The sequence below is a fragment of the Empidonax traillii genome, unplaced genomic scaffold (assembly GCF_003031625.1).
Source record: "Empidonax traillii isolate 1590-97213 ecotype Southwest subspecies unplaced genomic scaffold, ASM303162v1 scaffold332:size1087224, whole genome shotgun sequence".
Taxonomy (NCBI): Eukaryota; Metazoa; Chordata; class Aves; order Passeriformes; family Tyrannidae; genus Empidonax; species Empidonax traillii.
Genome location: NW_020955525.1, coordinates 521891 through 545972, shown reverse-complemented (window position 1 = coordinate 545972; position 24082 = coordinate 521891). Strand labels below are relative to the sequence as shown.

General features: G+C 34.3%; 1 protein-coding gene across 1 annotated transcript in view; it reads left to right on the top strand.

The window, feature by feature from the left end:
* IMMP2L (inner mitochondrial membrane peptidase subunit 2) overlaps positions 1–24082 on the top strand; it is a 419265-nt gene that overhangs the window by 328949 nt on the left and 66234 nt on the right. The window contains exon 5 of the mRNA XM_027891847.1: positions 2206–2308. Within this exon, the coding sequence (XP_027747648.1) occupies positions 2206–2308 (103 nt within the window). The remainder of the gene's footprint in view (positions 1–2205; positions 2309–24082) is intronic.

The window sequence follows — 24082 nt, the reverse complement described above, 5'->3', positions numbered from 1 at the left end:
TCTATGATTCTATTTATTGCAGACCCATTTTTTTCCCGTCCTGTTAGTAATTTCCTAATTGTAATACAAGAGGAGATTATTTGTGAGTAGGAAATTTTTTTCTGGTCTGAGATGGAGTCACTGACTGGCATTGGCCATGTTATTTTCCTGATATTTATGAGGTAATCGTGTCAGCAGAATTAACATTCAAATCCTTTCACCTTTCTGAGTGAAATACAGTCTTGTGCATGAAGTCTGTACAGGTGCAAAACTTTATTTTATATATTCAAGAGGATGAATGGAAGAGAAAATGAAATATTTTTTGAGCTATTGTTTGCCTTTATCACTGATGGAAGTTATCTGTTTAATAATTTTCAGAAGTGTCTAATCAATTAATGAATTAATCTACAACTCTTAACCTACATCTTAAAACATTTCTCTAGTAAAATATATGGTTCTTTATAAAGTAAACTATCAGTGAGACAAAGCATGGAATCTCAAAACATAATTTCATTCTCCAAACAGTATACCATATTTCGGGGGGTAAAAAAAAAAAAAAAGAAAAGAAAAAAAAGAGGAAGTATATGTGTGTAATAAATTGGGGTTTTAGTATAATTAAATAGCACTACTCTTTCTGTTTAGGAAATAATATAATTACCAAATCAGGACAGTTTTATATTTTTATTATGAATAGTTTTGGACTTTAGTCTTGAATAATGTGTAATATGAAACTGTTCTAGGAAAAAAAATGAAATTCAGTCTTTTTTTCTGCAAATCTCCGCTATTATTTTTTCAGCTTCCAATGAAAGTTCAAGTAGAAATTCCATTAGAATATAGTAGTGGCATACTCATACTTTTAGCTGCCAGAAAAGAAGCTGTTTGGAAAAGCACTGGTCAGATTTTGTGACTTGCAAAGCAACTAATTTTAATTTTTACTTGACTAATATAGTCAAAGAAAGTTAATAAAATTCACTTTTGAAGATTCCCTATTCATCTAATATTTCATGGTCTCCAGGTTATTAATTAGCTTGTCCTTATAACATATTCATCCTCCTCCCCAAGCAAAACAAGCCTCACAAAGCAATTTTTTTGTTTTGCCTTGTGAACAGCGCTGTTACACAGTTCAGCTGCATCTCCTGGTAAAGATGATTTTCTCTCTCCAGTTGATTTTTCTTTAGAGTGAGTTCCTTCTGCCTCATGCTCTGAGGGTATATCTTCCAGAGAGTGAAAAGCCATGAGTAGCTGGAGGCAACAACCTAGATCAAAAGTCTCTTTCTATCTATGGACAAACTTGTTTATTCTAAACAAAATACAAGGTATCATTACTCGTAGTCCCATCTGTAAATGCTTCAGCATGGTAATAATTCAGCATGCGTGACAGTTGCCAGCTGGGGTTAAACTAGAACAACTTCTTTGCATGAATGATTGCAGAATAACAGGTCCCATCTGAAAGAAAGCAAAAGTGTGTGGTAGAAGGCAGACTGGCTTTATGAAAATGACAGCTACTTGGGGAACTAAATACAGGAATTTTGCATACTCTGCATCTCAGCTTTAGGACTCATCTGTAGTTTGTCATTTCTGTAATATTGGCACATGCTGAGGCAGTATGATTTTCTGTGGAGAATGGTTTGAATCATCAGTGTCATTTTTTTTTCATCACTTGGCCTTCTCCCAGAGATTTCCTTTAAGTTTATCCTGTTTAGCTTGTTACAGCTGAAGAAATCCTACCCCCAGGACATAATCATTGCAGGAATATAAGCTCTGAATGCGAGGCCTGTTCAGATACACCAGAGTATTTTTGATGAGTACCTAATGCTACCACAGGAAAAGCATTCTTCATATAATATCACATAAAATATATGAGACTGCAATAGATGTTCGCTGGTATTTACCTGAGATAAAATCTGAAAGTTCGAAATTTTATTACTACAGAAGTAATAATCCCTTAACTATATTTAATTGAAAAGTCTCTTCTTCCATTGTTGTGATATGATTTCTGACAAAGCAAGGTAGTAAACAGGCCCTGATAGTGCAACTAGCTCATAAAAAATTGTATGTATTTTGAGTTGAGTATCACTCCTGAAGTATAAAGGATTCTGGTGGGGCTTGTTTTAAAGTGTTGAGTAGAATGCAAGGTCAAATTCCAAACTCAAATATGGGAATTTTCCCAACAAAACATTTAATTTTTTTCTTTTTAACTAACAATTCTTTTTCAATTGTCTCTAGAACCATTGGATACAAAAAGAAGTATGTGAAAGTTCCACATGGTCATATTTGGGTAGAAGGGGATCATCATGGACACAGCTTTGACAGCAATGCTTTTGGCCCTGTAAGTTAATTCTCTGTATGTCACTTTATACTTCGCAACTAAAAAGCTTTATATGTCTCTTGGGTCATTTGTGAAACACAGCAAGTGTGAATTTATTGTGATTGTAGTTTTATTATTTTTTTGAGAATTAGTAGACTTTACAAAGTATCTTGGTCAGTGGATATTGAGTTTGTTCTCAGCTATTATAAAAAGAATAAAGACTTCTTTTAATTCACCCCATGGAAAGAGAAGTGGTGGAGATTTTAAATTTGGAGGGATTTACTAAAACAGTATCCAGAGAGCGAGCCAGTTTCCTGCATCTGACAGATGCTCCCTGAGGACATGTTGCCAGCTGATGTAATTTGGAATGGTACACTCCTGGGAGCTAGGTCTTGCTTTAGCACCAGTGCTGGAATAAAGAATTAGGAAACCATAACTGTGCTTACTAAGTGTTAACTAGTAAATTAGTCCATAGAAAATAGGACAGATATTTCAAAACCTTCCCCCTGAAAAATATTTGAATTTTCTTTGCATAGGATCATTTTCATATTGAATGAAAACATAAGCTGCAAAATCTGTTTCTTGACTGGTAAAAGTGTGCATCTCTTCATCAGGAAGACAATAAATGCTTTCTCTGCCCTCTAGTTTTGGTTTGGTTTTGGTTTTGTTACAGTTTGTGTAGATTCTTGTTCTTGTTTTAACTTAATGTGGAATGCAGGAAATAGTTGCATAAGCTGTGTATTCTGCTGGGGAAATAAAAATCCTTGTAGCCCTATTCCACATATAGGTTTTTGACATGCCTTTAAGAAAGAATATTCTTCTAATGTTATTTTAAAAACCACCATTTGTCAAAGGGAAGTTGTCAAGGCTGGGTTTTTCTACCCTTACGCCTTTCACATCTATTTCATAAAGTCACCCCACAGACTCTAATTGAATTAATAACAACAAGGACTTCATGAGTTTGTCTGGCTTCTGGAAGTTTAGCCCAATCATTAACTTGAAATAATTTATTCTCAGGAAAAAATGCAAAATTGGTTTTGAATATGTGATATTGATGCCACTCTTGGTTTGTCTCACTTATTTTTTGATTGTATTTCTTGCTGTCTTTCATTATTATTTTCCTGCTACTATTTTCTAAGATTTCTAACATCTAGCTTTGGAGTTTTTTTCCTACAGGATCTAATTCAGTCTATCCTGTAAAGATATCTCTTTCCTCCCTTAGTAGGCTTCTCTCTGTCACTCTTTGTTCCCAAGATAAATCTTAGCCATAAAGCCACTAGCCTTCTTTTTACTTACAAGTATATTGCCAATGTAGACTCAGGGCATAAAGAAACTTTAGCAGTTGGGCATTGGTTTCAGATTTACAACAACTCACACAGAAATTCTTACAAGGTAAAATCCTCAAGGTAGGCTCATGCAGTTTTCATGCAAGATAGCATATTGGGCTAAATCTAAGTACCCTCAGATTTTACTTAATTCACAGCTGTTTATAAATATTAGTAAACCACTCAGGCTCTGATCTCACGTTAGTTATCAGTTGTTAGCTAACATCAGATAGTATGTCACTTTTCTTACAGCAGTGGTGCCATTTGAGATCTGGTAGTGCAGTTCTTCACAGTGAATGATTTATCTTTGTGCAGGAGGAATGACTTTTATATTGCTTTGATGAACACATTGTGGGCAAGTCAGCTGTAAATAGGTATTTTCCTCTGAAATTAAATTAGAACAGCAATCATTGAATGCAGGCTGAAGGGGCATAAGAGATCACAGGGATGGAAACTAGCTTTAGAATAATAAAATATAGAAATTTTTCAACTGTGGAAGAAAATGGAAAGTGTATCTAGAAGGACATGCTGTGCTCTAGGTTCTTTTCAATTCTACACATGTGAGATTTCAGGTTACTGGGACATTTTCTAGCCTTCTGTGTTCTTTACTCTGGAGTTAAGAGTAAGTTTTTCACTTTAATTCGCAAGTGAATTAAAATATTAAAATCACTCTCTTCAAGCCATTCAGGAGGTATATTCTTAAAAAATTTTTCTCTCAGAAGACTGCAACAGTCATAAGGAACAGCCAGTACAATAGTAAGATTTAGACATGTTTTTCTCAGTTCGTTAGTATACAGATCACTTAAGAGATTAGGTTAAACATTTTCTGTGTCAAAATTCTGACTTTTAAAACTAGATATGCTTTCTTTTGTCAGAAAACTTACTATGATGATTTTTTCAATTTTCATATGGTCTTATAGTAGAAAGACATTTATAGACATTTGTAGTGTAGACTCAGTAATGTTTTGTAGATGAACTTAATGAGTTACATGGGGCATAAAAGGAAATTATGGAAAACCATACTGAGAACAGATGTTAGAATAATTTTTACTCTTGAAGAACAACAATATGTGTAATGGCCTAATGGGTTAGGTTGGTAAAGCAAAAGCCCTGATACCAATCAATTTCTAAATTAGATGCATCTTTGGAGAGATATTTCTAGACTGTAAAACCTGGGCAGATTAAATTATCTTTATTTAGTTCATAAACATTTCATAAAATAAATTCAAATAAATTAATATATAAATAAAAAAATAAATTCATAAATTCATAAGTTCATGTTGCTTTATTGCATGAGTTTATAGGACCAAAATTAGATTTTTAAGGAATAGACAGATATTTTCCTGAAGTGTGTAAATCAAATGAAAATGTTTCAACTAAGATTTGTATAGGTTTAACATTTCCTTTCAGTTACTCGTGTCTTTGAATGAAATTAATACTTTAACTGATATTACAAAAATAACAGGGCATCTATGGGTAGTGCTGAATTAGAAATGCTATTAACTCTCTATGTGATCAAAACTTAAATATCAATTACCTTTCCAGAGTATCGGACTAAATTAATTAGTTCATGGATATTGCACATTGTCTTTTTTAAAAAATGCCTTGTGTAATACTGAATGGTAACTGTTATATAACACTATGGCTGATGTGTTTCAGGTTTGAAAATATTTCAGCCATTCATAATACTGAAAATAGCTGCTTTGAATAGAAGCCAATAAATGCTCAGAGAACTTGCATATTTTTGCTATTATTTAAGGGAATAAAAAAATTACATCCTTCTGGAATTTTTTTCAATTACCTAGACTAGAATAGGGATTTCTATTAAATTGACTGTTGCTGTTTTTAAATTCTGAATGAAGTGATGTTTTTATAATATTAGCTTAGCCTTTCTTACTTGACATACTACAGGAATGTGATAACAAATCATTTATATAATTAAGATATATATACAATGGCAATACTTCTGCTTTCTTAGATCAGAAATGCAAGAGGCATTATAAATAATTGGTGAAGTGTTAAACTCTGCTGCTTCAAATTTCTTAAAAAATTTAGAGGGTAAAATTTATTTCATGTCAGATACTGTCTTTGCTGGCAGAGTCTGTATAATACCAACAGAAAAGTAAAGTGGCAACTTACATTCTCTGTCCAATATTCTGGAGAAAAGGCATTATAAACTGTACTTTGCTTGGATTAAATGTTTTGAGCCATCATCCAGCAGAGTGCAGAGATGATTTTGCAACCAACAGAGTATCTAAGAAGGAGTTATTAAAAATTGTATACAGTAACTAATATATTCCCAGATGCACACACATGCAGTGAAAAGCACTTTAAAAAAGACAATGCCAGTTTTATCTTATGGAGATTTCACTGTTAAATATAATACTCTAATTACTACATTCATATGTTTCCAAATGCCTTCAAGCTGGGGATATGAATGAGCTTTATAAAACTAGGGCTTGAAGTCAAAGGCAGTGCTTGGGCTGACTTGTAAGAGACCTGAACAAAAGCTCATTAAAGTCAACGAGAAATTTCTATTTGCTTTAATGGCTTCAAATAAGGCTCTTTAAGAGTTAAGCTTCACAATCCAGTTTAAGGGCAAAAAAGACTATTTTCCTCCTTATCTTTCTGAGGAACACAGGTAGGTTGAGTACCTTGTCAAAAACATATTTTTGGCTCAACTGGGTCCCTATCATGTCCTTTTACTAAATATGTCTATTTTTAATGTGTTTACTCTTGAAATAATCCTGCTGAACCTGAGCCTAGCTTTTTTGTTTACATAACTCTTATATTCATGAGCCTCAAATAGTAAGTTGCTTGTAGCCAGCATTATTGTAGAGGCTGTTTTTATGATTGTCCATATAAGCAATTCTGTACTGTAAATTCATGTAATAAAATATCTGAAAAACTTTCCTGTCTGTTTAACTATGTTTACTTTCAGCACCACAAACCTGTAGACTGTGGCTACAAAACTCTATAAAGTAGGATGACAATCAAAATTACTGAGTATGCTGGATTTCTTGGTTATTTTAATTTGCTTTTCAAAGGCTCTCTTTCAGCTATAAGATAGAAATTGTTTAACTTTTAACTCTCAATGAGCAAATTCAATTAATAATAGTAGTAGAATGTGGCTTCTTATAATTAATTTTTTTAGACCAATCTAGTATTTCTCTCTGTAACTACTGTTAGTGAATACTAGTTGCAGTAGTAAAAACTAGAAAATATGAATAGTTCATTAGGCACTAATTTAAACTGAAATATGATACTTCTAGTTAAGTGCAGTGCTGACTGCTGGTAAAGGAGACATTTGAACTATGAGAGAGTAGCTCTGCTTCATATACTCTGTTGTCTTCTAAGGGAGGTTCAGAGGAAAGTTGCAGGAAGAAGTGGATCTCTTTTTGCGGTTCTCAAAAAAAGAACAAAGAATGCAACATGTCCTAAAAGTGCACCTCATCTTGATGATGATCTTGCCATCACTTTGGCGATGATTTTGCCATCAGCTTTCATATATGAGCTATAAACTAGTGCAAGAATTACATATCTCCCTGAAATGGAGCAACCTCTAGGCAAAAGGTGGGAAGACTTTAACAACTCACAGCAGTGTGCTGAAAAGCACCAAGTTAAATTGCGCACTAAGGCATATAGGTAGGGCACACCTCCCACAGAGAATTCTGCCAGGCCTCAAATATAACTACTGCCCCCGTTTGTGTCCCCATACTCCAACCAACCCTTTGAAGAGGCTTAAGATAAATAGTTCCAATAGCACCAAACCAATTTTTCTTAGTTTACACCGAAGTCAAGAGGAGACAGTCAAATGTGACAATAAAAAAGTGTGATTTTAGCAAGAAAACACTTATTTGTCCTTACACTCATAAAGGTAGTGTAGGTCAGGAAAATGGTGATGACAAAGTAATCAGTGAAGGCTTGGAATGACCTGCTTGGGACTTGTCTGCAATAATTTGCTACTGCTTCCACCAGTACTTGCACCTTCACTCCCCTGTATATATGTAGTCTTAGAGAGTAGTATGACTCCTGTGGAATCAGAGACATTTCTACTCTTGGGTATTGAAGAAGAAATGAAACTGTGTTTAAACAGGATGTGTAATGCAAATATGCACTCAATGCCGTTCCATAATATTTATCTCTGGCCACCGGCAAAAATAAAATAGGTAAAATTGTTTACAATCAGAAAAAAGACTTTGCATATGGAGCATGAAGTTACCAGTAGTAAATAGCATGCATGCACAGCTTGAACTTGTAAAAATCTGTGATGAATAAAATGGATAGGACATTATGTGTTATGACTGATGATAAATAAACCTCGAAGGGTAAATATGCTTGTCCCTTTTGAGAGAATATTATATGTGAGATGCAAATTGGGATGGTGGCTTTTCTATGGAGAATGACAATTCACTCCAGGAGTTGCTGAAGGGGAGTCTTGATAATAAGATTGTGTGACCTGACTGTCCATTAAATTATCCTGACTAACTGAATTTGCAGTATAGGAAATAAAAAGTCCCCTATAGCTTTCCTAATTATTTTGAAAAGTAAAATATTTAGCCTGACTCTGGTCTAAACCAATGCATTAAAGTTAATCTTTAAAGCAGCCTGGATATCACCATGTGACTAAAAGCTCTCAATTAAGGCTACTCTATTTCTTGGCAATGGAAAGTTAGCTTTTTGTCTTAGTTATGCCAAATATTAAACATTTAAGGCATTCTAGATATTTTCTCTGTTACTGTACTTGTGAGTGTAACCTATCTAGCATTGATAAAGCTTCATTCCATTCTGCATGGAACTGGTCCTAAGTAATATATTCAAGCACAATGAATTAATAATGCAAATATTTAGTATTTCTGAATGCAAGTACCTTTAAAGAATTTTTCAACCACATTGGAAAGAATGGTAGTCTAAGCAATCTATACCTGTTTTTGACATCATTAATATTGAAATAAACTAGGAAAAAATGTGGAAACAGTGTTAGATCAATTTAACAAAAGACTACATGAGATCAGAGAGCTGTCAGATTCATGCAATCATTTTTAATTAATTTGAACATCTCTGCATTCAAATCATGGAGAGCTCACAACTAACTGACAGGGCCAGACTCTTCTCAGAGATGCAGAGTTGTAGGACAAGAGACAACAGGCACAGCAATGGAAATTCTGCATAGATATTGGAGTATTTCAATTTATGTATTTTCATTGTGAAGGAAAATATGCCTTGATTACTGAGAAAGTCTGGAAGATCTCCATTCTTGGAGATAGTAAAAAATCTGACTAGACAAAACCCTAAGCAACCTAAGATGGCCCTGCTCTGAGTAGGAGGTTGCACAAGAAGACCTCCAGATGTCCTTCCCTACCTATAAGTTTCTGTACGTATAAGAAAATTTTTATTTCATCAGTAAACTGTTCTATTTAGGACTGTACAGGGCAGTAAACAAACAAAAGTTATGTGTTAACACCAATGGAACCACATTTATCAAGAGTAGGAAAATGGTAGTTTTATTTTCTATGGTAATACTTTTCTATTGCTACAGTCCCTCAGAGGATTATCAAGGGCATCAGATTGCATTTCAGATTGTGCAAATGTTTTTTGCAAATCTTTATTTGTATTCCCTCTGTTCTAAAAGGAGTAGTTTTGAAAATATTCTAGGTAGTATGAATTTTCCTGACTTGGCCAAGTTTAAGATTCAGCCTGAACAGAGAAGAAAAACTTTCCTTTAATTTGAGCTAGATCACTAGGATCCTGTTCTCACAAACATCTTTCTCTATATAGTTTTATGTCTACAAGTTCTTCTCAATAAATTCAAGGGATGCATGATTCAGACTGCTTCTTTTGTTTATGTTGTTTCTTTTTCCCTTATTTCGAAAGACTTAATGAATAAAGCACCCCAGTTTAAACTGAAAAATTTTTCTGATTTTGGTGATGACAGCTATTTCAGTAATATATTAAATTTTTTAATAGTCAGAACTTTTGCTATTAAATAATTAAATTCCTAATTGTTACCCAAACCATCAAAGCATTTTCCAAACTGTAAAGGTTTTTAAAAAAAATATAACCATAATTGACAATTATTTCTTTTTTAAAAAGAATTCTAACTATAAAAGTATAGAGATAGTTATCCAATGAACATAATCATGGTCTTGCCAGAGAAACTTTCAGATTGATAGCAGAATTTTAAAGTTATTTGTTCTCCCTCTCACTGCAGGAGAGACAAGTAAGAATAATTCTTGAAAGGTAATTCCCATAGAATGTTACATTTGGTGAGAGGAATAATGCCTACTAACAGAGGAATAAATATGTTTGCAAAACAAATCATAAAATATATTCCTCTTCCCTTGATTGCTAATTGAGATAATGTTACTTAATTAAAGTTGGATATAGTTATTTTAATTTACTTGATCTGAGGATTTGGGCACTGCAGATTAGCTTTTATTAGGGTTTTAAATTTTATGTAGGTTTCAATTAAGAGCTACTGTGAGTCAATGTCAGATTCAGGAACCAGCACAGTTTTAATTCTCCTCTTGTCAACTTTGAGATTTAGAAAAGAGTTGTGTATAATAGGAAAATTTGTATTAGTAGCAGCGTGAAACAGCAATAACTCCATGGTACTTCCTCTGCTTCCTTTTCCACTCATGCACCATTTATGCAGCTATAATGTATGTCCTGGTGGAATTATTGAAAATACGTTCAATTGCATTTGATGCAGAATAGAAAACTCCCATCAGGTGACCTATAGCTTTCTCTGGTTGTGAGGACAAGTTCCATGTAATCCTTTGATTGTAAACCTTGGTATATAACAATGCCTGCAAGCTGCCAGATCTGTAAATCATATCACATTTTTTAATTGCAAAATTGCATCTTTCCCCCAGGACATCTATCCCAATGTGATTTTAATGAATGCTGTTCTGAAATATGTGTGTATTAGAGCTTATGCAATATATCTTCTTGAAGCTGAGAGACCAGATTACAAGATTTAGATGTTCATTTCTAAGCCTGATATTTGTGAGATATCATTTGTTGAAATAAGGTAAGAAGGAAACCAAGGTAGTAGTTAACATGATGTGCTAATAAGATCTGATTTTTTCTCCTACGGAAGATATCAATTTGAAAATGATGAACCATTTGCACTTTACAGCATGGATCAATAAGTGATAAATAATCAGAAAGAATGAGGAAGAAAGAAAGGAAAGAGAAATCTACTATTCCACAAAATAATACTACCACTTCTGGTGGAAGTAATGGAATTTTAATAACAAAAATATTTGCAGCATCAGTCAAAGTAATAACAAAAAAAATCTTTAAGTATTCTGTGATGGTAAAAGGAGGTATTTGCTGAAAGAGTCACTCCATTGTGTTTCTTAACAGCACAGAAAATGGTCCCCACAACAACTGTTTTACAGCAATTGGATTGATGTATGTGGAGTGGTACCTATGCAATATTGCAGATTGTTATAGCTTATTAAAAACTTTAGTCAATTTTGACAGAGTTATTATTTGTAGAATATGGCTTAACTTGGTACACAACCGAGTTAGGAAAGCGAAGAGCAACAAACCTTCCCAATTTTACTTCTGGATCCGATTAGCAGGACTCAGTTTTTTTGTGGTTTAGCCTATCAGAAATTTGAAACCAAAAGCTCAGCTTCCTTCCACTAAAAATACAAAAAAGAAATAACAAAACATTAAAAAATCCTATCTTTCTAGCAGTTCAATATTTTAAATTCTGTATTATGCACAATCATATTCACATATTTTCATATTGTGTAAATTATAAATCAGGTTTATTTTGCAACTTTTTAAAAACCAGTATTTGTATAATTTAAATGCCAAAATAACAGACTCTACACTACTCTATAACAGATGTGAAACTGGTATCCAACACTGAATTTTGGCCATATACATGCAATATCTAATGAAAGCCAGGGGAAGCCTATGACCAAAACAAGGTGTAATACACTGAAAAAGGAGAGGGATCAGAAGAAGTAACTACCTACAAAATTCTCCATGACTGCTCCTTGGCAGGTTATGGCTCCACCTATTGCAGTTACTACCTTCACATCTTGGGGTTTTGGCAGGTAGAAAGAGCACACCAGATGATGTTTTTTACAATTTTAGTGATGAGATGGAGGCATTCCAGGATCCTTTTTTTTTTTTTTTTTTTTTTTTTTTTTTTTTTTTTTTTTTTTTTTTTTTTTTTTTTTTTTTTTTTTTTTTTTTTTTTTTTTGAAAGACTTTTATAATTCTGTCACAATCATGAGACGCTAATTGAAATTTGTTCTTCAGAATGTTGCTAACGTAGGTTTCCACACATAGGATAAGCTGGAAATACCTGTGTTACTCTTCCAGACTGACTAGTACAAAATATGAGCGTGCACTTTGGAGTGCATGCTCATGATCCCCCAAAGGTTCCTGATATTGCTGCAGCTGCTGTCTTCTCTGTATCCTCAAGCTGCAAAGAGATATAACACTCCCCTTTGGCGAGTTCAGTATTCTGTATTCACTTGGATATGTATTGTTTTCTGGTAAGTGTCACAGGACTTGGGAAAATGCTTCATATTCATGAGATCTGGACTCAAATATGCTGTTGAGGTGTATGCATTTTCAGCTGTTATGTATTATCAGATTAATTTTTTAGGCCCTCACATATTTACTTGTATCAATGAAAGCATAAGGTAACAACTCAAAACATTTCTTAGTTAATATAAGATCTGATTATAGTTAGTGAATGGAGCCATGTAGAGAGTAAGTCTAATCTTCCCAGTTATTAAAATGTTTGCAATGTCAGAGTGGGTTCTTGTTCACATCAATTTTCAAAGCATACATTGTATTTTCAATTAAAGAGTTTAATAGTATTACATAGCAATTAACTGTTAAGTGCAAATATTTAGACTGAGCAAGACAAAAAATGCTAACGAAGAGCACAGTCTTCATGCTTACATTTAATGACATGAGTTAGGAAGAAATTTCTTTTATTCACTTTGTGTCCCATTCAGCACTGTCTTACATCTTTCTATATTACCATCTACTGTTAGCTTCTCTGAGAGAATTTTTCCTGTAAATTTTTCATAAGTATTTTTCTGATGTTACAGTATATCAATTTCAAGAAGCAGCAGTGGTAAATGCATTTGTTTAAAATCTACAGTTATTCTTTCCTTATACTACTGAGCGATTGGAACTGCTGCTGGTGTTGAAGTCAGGAACACTATTAGCCCCATTAGTTGTACTCATACCAGTGCAAACCAGGTATGTTTGTACAGTGGAAACTGGTTCAAGAAATGGACTTTAGTACATAAGGTAGAAACGTTTGTATTTCTCTAACCGGAAGCAAACCTAACTCTAAAGCAGCCATATGGCTGTGATGCTTGAGGTCTACTCAGAGCTAGGATCCTTGTACTCCTAATCTCTTTAATATTCCAGCAAGATTTCCAAAATCTTTTGCCCTACTGCATTAATTTAAAGCCCCATATTTACCATTTCTTCAGAGAGGGAAACGATTACAGCTACTGCCTTAGATCTAGTGTAAATCCAGATACCAGAAGTCCAAGAACAGTAGGGCTGCAAGCACATGGAGGCTGCGTGGTGCTATTTTTATTTGCTCTGGACTCCTGCGGCCGCCCCTACCCAGGCTGAACTGGATCTGTCCTCCCACCGTGTACCACCCCCCCAGGTTGTTTCAAGCCAGTAATAACTTTAATAACTGTTTTCCAGTCCCTCATAGCATCTCACATAATAGTAGAAGCAAACCTTGCATTTCTGTTGTAGCAGTCATCTCATATTTGGACTATATAATTAGAAAAGAAAATAATAAAGATACTCTCCTGATCATTTCTATTTGCATTTACATGCAGTGTGGTTTGTATGGAGGACCTTCTTTCACATCTGTGTTTCAGTTTGCAGTTTCAGGAAGTACAGCAGGGGGATGTAAGTCATGCACTCAAAAAGAAGAAAATTATAATGGGATATCTACCTTCCCTGGTTTGCTTTCAGAGTTCTCTCCTGACACATTTTACACAAATTAATTTGACAGTAACAAAAACTAAAAAGGTATTTGGATTACTTCAGCAATAAACTAGCAACACAACCATGTCATTTCAGTTTATCACTTGTCTTTAAGTGTGTGAAATCTTAGTTCTTCACCACATTGCAATAGTTTGCTTATATATAGAAAAAAACTGCAGACTTCACAGAGAAGAAAAATTCTCAAGTGCCAGCTGAGCCTTCACATTCTCCCTGACTTGCAAAATTTTTTTTGGTGAAGATCACAGTACCTGAAGTAGAACAGCATAGTAACCTTAGTTTTACCTCTGTTAGGATGTCTCGAGTTATTAGGGTTTTGTCCATCAAAAAGAGCTCTGTCCTGAGCAGCCCACTGGAGCTTTGAAATTATAACAGAGAGGCAAACCCTGTGAAGCCAATATTAACTTCTAGAGCTAGCTTTTACCCTACCAACTTAAATATGTGTTTCTTGCTACACTGAAGAAATCTACTGTATTCCTAGGGTTACACAGAAAAAGAGTGCATCAACTTAACTTATTCGGTGAGGTTTGCAAAGAGATTTTGAAGATGAAAATATTTAAAATATACAAAAAAATAATTTTTAAAAATGGAACTTTGAAGATTTTCCAGTGATAAGTTCTACAGAAATAGAAAAGCTGAGGTAGGCTAGACAGATGATATGTTATAAAGTAATTGTTAAACAAATAGAAAATACTCATTTAGTGGTGTTACCTCCAGGTAGGTCCAGTTAGAATGTATCTTTTGTTTGTAAGGTCAGAAACATATAAATACAGTTTCTTCTAATATTTCAAATCTGAAGTTTTACCTTTCTTGTCAAAATATCTGAGGTCAGAGCACAATATGATTTTTTTCAGAATCCAAGATTTAAAGCGAGTGATTGATCTATTGAAAATCTGACTTGATTTATTATGTATAATTAAAGAATGAGCACACTTGGCCTAAAAACCCCAGTGAACAAATTCTTCCAACTCAGTGATAAATATCTATTTCAAATGAATGAACTAAACAACTGTATAAATCTGTATTTCAAATTAGATCCCTTTTTTGCAACAGGACAATAATATGCCACCTTCTGTAGCACGTTTCATTATTGATCATTATGATCTTGTCCTCTTGATAGTCTGCTGTAATGATACAAATCTAGCAATAGTATTACACCTTTATGCTCAACAAAGCATTGATACATTGGATAAAAATGAGGTTTGGTTATTCTTAAGAGGCTTTTTCCTTGTCACAACAGATAGGTACTTTTTTCTGAATAGAAAACTAGGGAGAAATAGTTCTGTTTACCATAGCTAGAGATAGTAGCAGATACCAGTGATATCTGAGAAAGATTCAGTTATCTTGGGAATAAAAACATTAAGTTTATTCTTCTTTCAGAATTCTACTTAAAAGCCTTTATTCTTAGCTCTCTAAAGAAAATCCTAAAAACATTTAAATGCATGTATTTTTAAATGAGATTCTTAAGGGACTAAATCTGTCAGTTTCCTATGGAAAAAAAATAGAGGGATGCTTCTTATAGGTTTTGAAATAAAAAAAAAAAATCTTTAAAATGGAATGATTCCAGCTTTCTGGAGACTAATTTTAACTTTTCATAGAATAAGTGATTCATTAATGACAGATAGGTGTAGATTTCATTGCTTTCTGTAATGAAAGGAAAACTCAACATTTGTTTCCCAATAAATTTGGAACAGGATAAAAGATACCTTATGTTTTCATTATCTTTAAATTTCAATAAAAGTGCAAATTAAGCTCCAGTATTAAGTGGGCTTTCAGTGACAGTGTACTAGTATCATTAAACAATCTTTTGGGAATTTTGCATTATTTTTTCTTTCCTATGTAGATACAAAAATACATTCCACTTTTAAAAATAGATATATACCTCTATTAAGGTTTGGGACATTTGCAATAGCTTTACTACTCAAGTCAGGGGAAATAAAAAAAAAAAACAAAACAACAACACAAACAACAAACATTTTGTAAGCTAGAATGAGTCTATTTGTGCCTGGTTTGTAGACCTATATGTTAAAGTATTAAAAACTTAAGAAAACTCTCTGGGAGTTTTGCCAGAAGTTAGTGAGGTCAGGACTCCAGCCCCCAGCAGGCTTTTCCTACTAATGCTGTGCTGCAGACTTATGGCACCACAGACTGTCCCCAGTGAGGGATGGCACACAGCTCTTCCTGCCGTGCCTTCCTCCAGCCCCTGCCACGCTCCATCTGCCCAGGGTTGGCAGAGTCTGTAGAGAAAGAGATCATATCATTGTCACACAATCATGCACCAGAAGAATCTTGTTCCTGTTTCGTATTTAAAGATTTCTTCTGTCATTCTGATGTTGATTTGTGGCACAGAAATGCTGTATATATAGATGAAGAGATAATCTTTTCCTTTGTATAGTAAGAACCTGTCCTTCAGACTGCCAGTCGGAGGTAGCACTTTGCCAGTGAGGAACATCACCCAGTAACTAAGGTTTATTCTAAAACTCATTATCAATCTCAAGTTTTTACAGAAAAAAAAAGGATTGCAGACCACAAGTGGCATACTTTCCTTTCAGTTATGTATGTGACAAGCGTTTGTAGTTTCTGAACTGTTCATTATAATTCACAGCTAAAAACGAAAACAGACAGCAAATTGCAAATACTTTTGCAGTTGATATAGTTGATGATAGGTACCATTTGAAGCACAAAATAGTAAACCAAAAAGTCTCTTGGGATTCTGGGTAATTAACTAGAAATACAGTCAGTGTGGCACTACTAATCCAGTTATATAAAGGGGAAAAACAATTGCTAATAGTAACAACTTTTATTAGGCTACCTGGATAAAACTCATAGAAAGCCTCCTTGGATAAATGCTTTTATTTTTTTTTCCCTTTTTTTTTTTTCTTTTTAATTTTAACATCTTGATTTGTCATTATTAAACAAAATCTTTTATGATTTTGTTCTCAGTTTGATTATGTATTTTTGTTACACTTTTGCTCCTAATGCAGTCCTACCAGTATACACTTCTTCACACTTAATCACAGACTGAGGTAAGGCTTACAGAATTTTTTGGTGTTAAGTACAAAAATATCTTTCAGGATATATTTCATCTAGTTAGATGTCTTACTCATCTTAACTTTCTTTTTTTTTTTATTTTGAAAATAAACTGTATGAATACTCATGGCCACATTTTTTCCTGATCATCCGAGCAACCCTAGATACATTTAAAAGGATTTACTCTCATGATGGGCCTCCTGAAAGGCATTTCATCTGTCATGCAGCAGCCTTTGTTAGTTCACAGCAGAAGACACTGTAGATTTCTGTTTACATGGATAAAATAGAGAAGAGTTTGCTTTTCTATAATACCTTCTCTACTTCAAGGTATTTCAAAGCACTTGAAAAAACATCCTGACTGAGTTCAATGCTACTGCAGTGTGTGAGTAGTCAGCTGCAGCAGCCCTTCAGGACTGCATATTTAGTAACAGTGTAAAGCCAGACATTTCAGATAGTATAATGATAGAAGGTACGTTGAAAGGATTGTGAAAATGCATGCAAGGGATTTCACAGTGGGAAAACAAGCAAACTGACAAAACCATCAAAAACTATGTGACAGGCATAGCATGTTTTAAAACATTTTCCTCATATATAAAAGATGTAAAAGATTATATGATTGCAAGATGTTTCATGCTGAAGATATTTTCTTGTTTAAAGGATCCCTGCTCTGTGAACTGAGTTCATATAAAACTTTCAGGATCACCAAAAATATAAAACTAGCATCATGTTGTGCTCTTAGCCATTTCTGCAGAGAAGACATAGAAGCAAAGCACTGCGGATATTGAATTATTTTTCATTACTAAATGTAGCAATTCCCATATGCTTCAGAGAGCATAAACTCTCTATAAACTCCATATAGATTTGGCATTGCTAATGTGTGTTCTTTACATTACTGTGAAACTGAAACTTGACAACTGTCAAATTCGCACCTTTCCTCCACATTAATCTTGCAGTATATATATGGACATATATATATACACACACACACATATATAATGATTTCACTCTTGGTTGTTTTGACATATTTGTCAAATTCCTAGTGTTCGCTTTCAAGTGCAGGCTAATAGACTGTCCCAAGGCAAGCACTGTGGTCAGCAGTGCATCTGAAATGTGTACATGCTATTCTCATAGTAGGGGGGGAAATATTGATAAACTAAAAATGCTTGAGAAGGTCTTACCAAAAGCTCAAAATATTCTATTTAAAAAAATACTGTGCAAAAAGATATTATAAATAATGGAAGGGTAAGGTAAGGTGTGCATTTAAATCTGTAATTGTAAAAAGACACTTAATAAAGGGTCTAACGTTCAGTGATGATGCATATATGATTCTTTCCATTCATGAATCTTCCAAAGAAAATAATGACATTTACTGAAGTGTGGTGAACTTTGAACCTGATTCACTCTGGAGATCTGCATTTATTAAAAAACCAACTAATCCACTTTTTACTTTTCTCTCCCATGTTTTGTTTCCTTTCCTTCATTTTTTTCTCCCTTCCTTTTTTTTCCAGTAACAAAAGAAAATGCATTTCTTTTTTACAATGAACTTCATGCATTGCTGAAATGGAAGCATAGACAGTTTTTAGTCATGTATCTTTAACCACAGAAAGAAAGGCAACACAGTTATCCGTCTCTTGAGGAACACTTCTTATTCTTCCTAATCAAAGTAGCAGTTCTCAGACCTTGAGATTAGGAATTCACTTTGGGTTGTAAGAAGTCTGCAAAGGGGCTTGTGGACTAACTTTCAAATACTGTCTATGATTTTCAGTTTATTCCACTATATTCTGATGGAAGAATCTTTTTTTTTTTTTTTTTGGCTTTAAATCATGACTCTACATTACAGATATTTATACTGCTTTTTAATTTCCCCTTTATTCTATCACTTGCATTTGACTCCCCCAGTATTTTATTCTGCAATGTGAGTCAGTCAGTGAGATGCTCAGAACAGAGAGTGTATGTTCATACATCTGCTAAAGCTTTGAACACCTTGGGCACTCTGTAGGAATTAAGAAAATATATTTTCTAGAATGATGAAACATGACATTAATATAGAAAATGTCACTCACTCGTTATATTTTGTCAGATAAATATTATTTGCCATGGCAGAGTTCAATGCTTAATAATACATTGTTCTTGTCAGTACTGTTTAAAGTGCACATGATTCATACTAAACCTTTATCTTAGCTGATAGTGAAAGTAGGCACTTAGCATTTTCTTAAACCCAAATCTCAGTTCAGGAGTTTAATACACTTCCATATTTCCTGCAATAAAAAAAGAATATTTTGCCTTTTCCAGAGATTTATTTATAGAAGTAGTATAGAAGAAGTTTATGCTGTCAGTGCTGCAGTTTTACAAGATCCACTGAAACAGTATTTAACAATGCACAGTATGATTATGCAGGATTTGCATATATTGGAAAATGTTTTCTATTGAAATTCAGTTTAGAATTAAAAAGTATGTTTCCTAGGAGAATGAAAATAAGAGAGGCAATGTTGCTTGGTAAAAATATTAGGAAGCTTTGTAAAAAAATCTTTTTTTGGAAGATATGTAGTTAAAGCACTTTAGTAAAATATCAAATTTCCAACTTTTTCTTTTTGTTTGTATTGTAAAAATTTTAGAAGAATTATCTCATACCAGTGTTTTAAATTTTATTGCAGTATTGTTAATTTACGTCTAGTTAGCTATAAATATCAGAATAAGAATGTTTTGATAGAAAAGACATTTTATCTTAGGACTGTGTGTGAATACCTTTGAAAAATTTTTTGAGATTTGTCCAAACTCAAATTTGCAAAAGTTTACAGATAATCAGTTTTGTCTAGATTTCCTTTCACCTTTCAATATGATAAGGTTGTAAAGGAAAAATATCCCTTTCAATCATCTCCATTATGTTTAGCAAACTTCTAAACATTCCTCTTCTTACACAAATAATGGATGTGAGGGAACGGCTTAAAGCTGCATCAGGTTAATTTCATACTTGGTATTAGAAAATGGCTCTTCACCAGAAGGATGGTCAGTTGCTGGAATATGCTTCCAAAGAAAGTGGTCCTTGCCCCAAGCTCTAGGTATTCAAGCATGTGGACAATGGTCTTGGTTTATATGGTTTAACTTTGAGGTGTCTATTCCAAAAGGTTACTTTTGTCATAAAGGAAAATTTTGTGTTTCAGTGATCGAATCTTACTGCTACCACTCCTGCTGCATAAAAATTAAACGGCAAGGAAGGTGTCATATCCTAGATTGTGAGTTTTACAGTGTTTTGAATAGTTTGAGTTATATGTTTATATTCAAAAAATATCAAGTCTTTCAGTAAGGTAAGCTTGTACGCAACATTTGATGTAAAGAACTGGTGAAGATGAATATGTGTCCAGATTCAAATATAGGTATGTAGGTTGTATTTTTCAGGGAATAGGATATTTCTGTGATGTATTTTTAAGACTGACACATGGGACCAGTTTTAAACTTTACATGAAAATGTAATTAAATGCATTCATTAACAGCACACTTCCTGCTAATGAAGTTCATTTTACGGATATTAGCCCTCAGCAATAAGTATACAAAAGTGCTAGTGTTTATACTGATGCTTATTTAGTGGACTTGTCTTCCTTCTTCATCTTTCCTCCTTTGCTTGATGGTTTTTTGCTACTTGGGGGTTACATCTGACAGTATTTAAAAGGCATTAGGAGAATCTTCTTAATAACATGCTTTAACTTTTGGTCAGCCCTGAAGTAATCAGGGAGTTTAACTTGATGATTGTTGTATGTCCCTTCCAAAGAAATATTCTAGTCTAGTCTAGTCTAGTCTAGTCTAGTCTAGTCTAATCTAGTCTAGTCTAGTCTAGTCTAGTCTAAATTATATTTTCTCCATGCAATTTTCCTTACATGCAATTTGATAATATTTGATCTTCCTTCCTTATCCTGCTCCCAAAAGAGGGATTCCATCATGCTTGTCTTTTTTTTTTTTTTTGATTTTGGCATTCATCTTCCTTGTGTATTCAGCAGGTTGCTTATTTGCAGTCCTTTGCTCTCATTTAGTTCTGCATAGCATCACTTGGGTATCTTCTATGTCTGATGTCCACTGTTTGCACCTTTGGTAGTCATACTGCCATTCACTAGAAACAATTTTTCAGTTTTCACTGTGCTACAGCAGCCAAAATGAAGACACGTGCATTAATCCAGCCCTAACTGTGCTTAGGACTTCTCAGTAATTTTTAAGTGCTTTTCAATTCTCTAGTGTATGCAGATACTTTTGTCCAGCCTCTGCTTTTCAGTTGTAGCTGACAGCTTCCCCTTTTCTCTTTGAAGGGCAAACCTTTTAAAAGATGTCCTTTGATCTCAGGTTTGATAATTTTCATATTCTCAGCCATCAGCTGAGGGACTCCTCCTTGGTTTTAGCTGCCATTTTGGAGGAATGTTCTAATCTGAGACATGGGCGCTTTTTTTTTTTTTTCTGAATAATTATTTCTATTATTTATAAGGCATTATTTTAAAAGTACATAGATGATATACAAACAAGCAATTACAGATGATATTATTACAAAAGAAGGATTGTAAGTATAAAATTCAATGATGGTGGGTGTTTGTACAAGGCAGAGATCCTCACGAATTCTCCATATGAATTTCACTGAAGTTCCCAGCAGCAGAAACCAGATGATCATCTCCTGGCTCCTTTAGCACCCTCCCCTACTGGGGATGCTGCCATCTAATAAAAAAGTTTGTGATTTTTTAGACAGCTTTCAAGCCATGTTTTCAAGAAAATCTGAAATAGTTTTAGTGTGATGCTGTCTTCATGCTTTACAAACATCTTACAGCTAGCTCTTTATCTACCCACTTTTAAGTCTGTCAAATTGAGCAACATATATTTGTGTCATTGCTGTACTATGTATTTTGAAAATATAAAGGAAGTAATTATCCCCTTCAAGAAAATTTCTGTGTAGTTGATCATAAAAGAAATAAAATTTTGTATATTGGGATAAAATTATCAAAATATCCATAAATAAATTCATAAATATCACTCATTAAAAATGTACTAACTTGTGGCAATCCATTCTTTAACTTCTGTTCCTCACAGTGGACCTTTTTTAAATATTTATGTGCCAGTCTTTTTTGTGCTGGAAAACCTTTTATTCTGACTACAATTCCTTGAAAATTGCCTAAAGAAGCTGACCTCTCTGATGGGAAGGAGAAATGCTGTGATAGTTCCATTAGTCCTCATGAGAAATATGAAGAACATATTAGGAACAATTATTTAACAGGAAATGGGACTTTAATATTTTCTGTATAATACATTTTGAAAAGTTTATATTTGGAGGAGAAGCACAGATGGATGGTTGGATGGATAATAAGCAGATTAATTGTATAAGTAGCTTTTTTATAAACAGCCAGTCTCCAAAGTACAGAAAAATATCATCTGCAAGATAATCTTGAAAAAGTGGTGAGTATATAATGAGTAGAATGCTTTAAAAATAATTAAAAGGGGATTTGTTGTACTTCAGGAGCAGAATTTTACAAGCTTTGCTGATGTAGGACTGAGAGGAATTTTTTCCAGTTTCCCTTACTGGTTTCTGAAGTGTAGCTGGGCATAAAGGTGCATGGGTTGAAAGACTACATGTTTGTTGAACAGCCATCTGTTACAATATCCCTTGGGGATAATACATCAAAAGGAGATTTGAAAATGGAAATGCTATGTGACCACTGCAGTCATGTCTTAGTTCACAGAAAGACCTAAGTCATGACATGAGAAAGTGTAATTGCTCCTCCTCTTCTTTTAGGTGTTAATATTGTAGCTCAGTGCTCACAGATTAAATGTCAGTGCTGTAAGCTATCATCCTGTTTATCAAAGTAGCCAAAATTTCCAAAATGTGTACATCCCCAAACCCCAAGTGAAGGAGATTTGGGATCTCCTTTGTCAGATCCCAGATGCTCTCTGCTCAGCTACAAAACCATCAGCTTCTTTTCCATTTCTCATACAGTGTCCTACTGTGTCTTTGATATGAAAACCTTACCACCCTGGAAACTGAGCTACAGTCAAATTAATTTAATAAAATAAATAATGTAAATAGTACAGAACTGATTGCATTAGCCAGTTTCATATTTAATTCATAAAACTTTCCATGTTTTAATTTACTTGCTGCTCCTACTTCAAAATTTACATTCTTCTTCACCACAGAAAAAACATTTTCAGTGATAGAATACAAAATAGGAAAAGAGAAAGGATTAAATGTTAATGGCATCACTGTGTGGAAAACAGATGAATTTCTGCTGTGTATTAGCAAAACGTAATGCTCTAGCAAAGTTGTTGGAGTCATGATAGGTAAAATGAAGATTGGCCTTAACTACATTTTTATTAGTAGTATTGCTGGTATCGTTCTTATAATTATAACATGGGTGTAATAAACCCTTCATAGGCAGACATAGCAAGGCCATAATTTGACCCAGGTTTATGACAGGTGCCCCGCCATTCTAGTGGTGTACCAGGATGCAAAGGTGCATCTGTGTGGCCTGTGGCGCAAACGTGGACTCCTAGGGAACACCACAGTTAGGCCTGGGCCAAAAGCTGTGCTGACTTTCTGTTTTGGCAGCTCATTTCACTGCATGTTCTTCTGAACTTAGTTTTTTAGATCATATTGATAAAAAAAACACAAGCAAACAAACAAAAAACCAAAAAAAACCCACCTTTGAGGTCTCTTTTTCTAGTTGTCTGAAAGAATTTGCAGTGACTTGGAACAATATGTTTGCTGGTTTTCATCTGTGATTAAAATTATGTTTAAATGAAGAGACATATGTAGGTCCTATTTTTGGGTTTACCAGTTCCCTGAGTGCAGTTATGGCCCAGAGCACCCTCACCAGGACTCCCTGCACAGGTGCTGCCTTCCTCATCTTCCAGCTTCCTTGCCCTTTAGAAGCAGCTGGCCTCTCCATTCCATCATGGAGCTTTTTTACCTTTGTTAAAGAAGCAGTTTTATTCCTACCTACCTTAAAAAATAACATGCAACTTACAGAAACATAGAGTAGAAGGATTTTCAGAGAAAGTTACAGTCTGACTCATCCCTCCTGATCTCTGGCTACAGAATGCAGTTAAGACATCTTACACTCAGTGTCCTGCTTTGGCAAGTAATTTAGTTTGCAGGACTACTGTACTGATTCTCAGTTATAGCTTTCTTCCCTCACCTCCCTCATCTAAAACTACCTTCTCTTAAGTACTTCACAGAACCTCATCTAAGTAATGGCCAGTCTTCGCGAACGAAGAACCAGGGAAGGTCTTTCCACCTTCCAGCCTGCGCATTGGATTTTTTAGGTGAGACACAGTGTGCGCGGAACTGAGCCCACCCTTTAATCCTGAGGTTCATCTGCCGGGGCCAAGCGAGCTTGGACGGTGGCAGCGAGGTCCTCAGGACGTAGATGGATTGCCTTACAGGGCTAACGAGCTC